A 3,999-nucleotide genomic window follows, 5' to 3' on the forward strand; every position below is an offset into this window, starting at 1 on the left:
ATTCGCTTTTATTCTAAGAAGGATGATAGCATAGTCACATATTTCAACATACATGTAGGTATTCATACGATGATTTAGAACATTGCACAGTAAGTTATTCCAAGTCTCAATGTTAGCATCAAATTCTACTACATTTTATTCTGAAATCGGGTCGCAGACCAATCGTAAGGTGTGCGGTCGCCTTAAAATGAATATTTTGCTAGTCATCGTTGTGTGAAATCATCATTCGACATATTTGCATATAAGGCTATCGTATATCTAGGGTATGTGAAATCTAACAAAAGGAGCTTCCCTAATAATCATGCTAATTTTTACAATTGATTATATCGTTATAACATAATTTTTCATGCAATTGAATTGTTTATTGTATATGTAACAGGGCACAGATTATTGTTTCATAGGAAAAAAAACATGGTAAAATTTGAAAAGTCCATGCATTTATTTGTCAGGTGATATTGATAGATTTGTTGTTGTTTGGTTTGTTTAATTTCACTTGATTTATTCAAGGAACTTGATCTCAGGGTGGGTCGGTGTAGAATCGGGATCGTTAGTGAATGCATCGTATTCCTATTTAGCTTAGCCTGCCTTCTGAATAACATCATGGAGAAAACGAATTGACCAGAAAATCTAGAAGCATGACTCTTTACAAAAACCACATGCAATCTATATAGTTTATTTATGTTTATTTATTTATTGTTTATTTATTTACTTACTTATTTATTTATATGTATGTTTATTTGAACACATTTATACAGGATAAACCATGATCAGCAGCAGCCGCAAATTTGCGTCATCATGATCATGGTCCTATTCAGGGACATAAAAATGATGAATACTATAATAATATGAAATGAATGTACATACGCAATCTATGACAGAAGTTGCATGGAAATTAGAAGAGCAAGGGGGTGGGGAAAAGATGCGGAATTCAGAAGGAAAGGCAGAAGAATAATAAGAGAGAGGGGGAAAGGAAAGAAGCGGTAGAGGTAGTGTAGTGTGTGGGTGATCGAGGGTGGGGTGTGAGTGTGTGTGTGTAAAAGAGAGAGAGAGGGGGGAGATAATAGAGCTCTGCACCATGATACAAAATAAACTGCAATTACAAATTAAAATAGCTATGAAATATCAATCTGCTGTCCACTTATGAAATATCTATTTCTGTAAGACCGCGTGAAGGGTTTGGGTCGTGTAGTATTTTGAAATTCATTTGGAAAGGGGATCGATGTCTTCATATAATAAAGATTGCTTAAAACATCCAGTATTAGGCCTAGGTAACACAGTATATAGTATTATGATCGAGGCAAATATCATGGAGACATATAGAGATATACACCAGAGATATAGGCTTCCTTTTCCCGTAAACCTTTCCTCTTGTTATTAAGATCTATACATGTTTGGCGCACTTTGCAGCAAACTTTGTACCGTTGCAAGATTTGCACACCTGACGGCCGGCCCGGGTAAAAAGGTGGAGCGAGGTGTCACTGTTGCACTCAGATTTCTCTAATCGTTTTCTTCAATCTCCTATGGAAAATTTTCTGTATTGTACGGTTCAGTATTATATGATGCAATTAGGATAAGCAAACACAACCTTTGCGCCTGTCGTATCAGCATTTGCAAACACCCGTGAGATGCGAGCAGATTGCTGGTTTGGTAAAATTCTCCCATTATAGGGTCAATATTTTATCAGCGATGCTATGGATGAGGTGGGCATCAGAAAATCAAAAGGCTTTGACAACGTAACATCCACTCTGAAACAGGTCGCGCAAGATATCGGAAATATATACCAAACGACGATGAATGGGGATGTTATCCACGACGCCGACGACGCCGTCGCCTTGGAGAACGGTGAGATGACGGAGTTTCGTGATAGCGACGAGGAGAGCAATAGCGGTAAGCGACGATGTCCGTCATGGCTAAACGCGGAGAACATCCTCCTCTTCCTCTTGATCTTCTCCGTTATCATGGGCTTCGTGCTCGGGTACGTGCTCGGGCTCTTCTTTGACTTCACCCAGGATCAGATCAACTACCTAACCTTTCCTGGAACACTCTTCATGAACATGCTGAAGATGATGATCGTTCCCCTCATCGTGTCCAGTCTCATCAACAGTCTGGCGTCGCTCGACTCGGCGATGTCGGGTAAGCTGGGGCTCAGGGCGGTGTGTTACTACATGTTGACTACCTTCATCGCAGTCATCCTCGGAATCGTTCTCGTGGTCTCCATTCAGCCTGGTAATCGAGGCGGAGCAGAGAAAGACCCCGATGGCGAAGAGGAAGAGGTTAATACAGCCTACGCCTTCATGGATCTTATCTTGTAAGTCATGATTTTTTTTTCTGAATTCTGACGAATCGAAAATGACCACTGAAAATAATAGGGACTGTCATTAATGATTATGAATAACGAAGTCAATGATTTAATGTGGTTTCTAAATTATCATATTTTGTGCTATTTTACTTTTGAGTTTCTGTATTCCCGACTTGTAATGAGGGTAGACGTGTGTTTTGTTTATTCATTCAGGATGATTTTGTAGTTTTGTATTGCATGACGAAGATTAAGAAGATCTTGTTGATGGTGAACGCAGAAGTGTGTTGGCATTTATTTCATGATGATTTTGTCAATCGATTTGTTTTTAAAGTTTGTGATTTCAATGAGACTGATGACGGAGAATATGATGGTGGTGATTATGATAAAAATGATGGCGGTGACGATTTTCATGATTATTCCACTTGTTAAGATAAATAATATAAGTTCAGGTAAACGTCCATGGATTACAAAAGGTATGTATACTACAATCTATCAAAAGAAGAAATGTCTTGCAAAGAAAATAATTCCCGTAGAAATTAATTACAAGGAATATTTACACGAGAGGTTCGAATAATCTATTTTCCTAAAATCAGCTGATCATCTTAAGATATTAAACATTGTTAAGTCTCTCAAAAACAGTAGGTCATTTGGGCATGATGAAATAAGTTCAGCATTGCTAAAGCAAATAATTGGCTCAATCCTAACTCCTTTACTACATAATAATCTGTCCATTTCAACTTGTGTGTTCCCTTCTTTTCTCAAACTAGCCAAGGTTATTCCTGTTCATAAAATGGGATAGCACCACCACCATACGTAACTATAGACCAATTTCAATTTTGTCTAGTTTTTCCAAAAAAAAATGTTTATAACAAATTAATCCCCTTTCTCGACAAAAATCACCTTTCAATCCCAACCAGTTGGATTTCACAGGTATCACTCAACGGACCTTGCGTTGTTGAAATTTTGTTACTATAAAATGTGTCCAGTTCTCTGGCAAATCGTTAGCACGTTATTGGTGTATTCTTCGACCTGAGCAAGGCATTTGACACCCTTGACCATTCAATACTGTTTCATAAGCTTCATCATTATGGAGTAAGGGGCATTTCCCTAAACTGGTTTACTAGTTATCTTTCAAATAGAAGACAATAGACATGCTAGATTTTTCTTATTCTGGTATATCAGTTTTAAGGTGCGGTGTACCGGAAGGTTCTATATTGGGTCCTTTGTTATTTCTGATTTATATCAATGATATTTTTTTGGTGTCAAAAACATTAAATAACAGGTTGTTTGCAGATGACACAAGTGTTTTTCTATCACACCGTGATATTGATATCTTAGAAAACACCATTAATGTCGAACTTTCGAAACTATCTAATTGGTTTCGAAGTAATATGTTATCACTGAATGTTAAGAAAACAAATTATATACATTTTAAAGTTAGGAATTCAGGTGCTGACCATGATTTAAGATTGAAACTTGACAATGCTTTGTTGGAAAGAAAGACGTCTACTAGTTTCCTTGGGGTCTACATTAGTGATCAACTTAATTGGAACGATCACTTGAAACACATCAGTAAACCAATTTTTCGAAATATAGGTATACTATATAAAGTCTACCTTGTACCTGGTAAAATACTATACATTTTGTACAATACTCTTATTCTACCTTATGTGTCATATTGCAATATTCTTTGGGCAACA

General features: G+C 37.0%; 1 protein-coding gene across 1 annotated transcript; it reads left to right on the forward strand.

The window, feature by feature from the left end:
- Window positions 1-1,790: 1,790 nt before the first annotated feature.
- Window positions 1,791-2,308, forward strand: LOC135158761 (excitatory amino acid transporter 2-like; the record flags this gene model as incomplete). The annotated part of the gene is made up of 1 exon (XM_064115480.1): window positions 1,791-2,308. A coding segment is annotated over exon 1 (518 nt), but the record flags the coding sequence as incomplete, so codon positions are not given.
- Window positions 2,309-3,999: the final 1,691 nt, after the last annotated feature.

Source organism: Lytechinus pictus, unplaced genomic scaffold, assembly GCF_037042905.1.
Source record: "Lytechinus pictus isolate F3 Inbred unplaced genomic scaffold, Lp3.0 scaffold_121, whole genome shotgun sequence".
NCBI classification, from domain to species: Eukaryota; Metazoa; Echinodermata; class Echinoidea; order Temnopleuroida; family Toxopneustidae; genus Lytechinus; species Lytechinus pictus.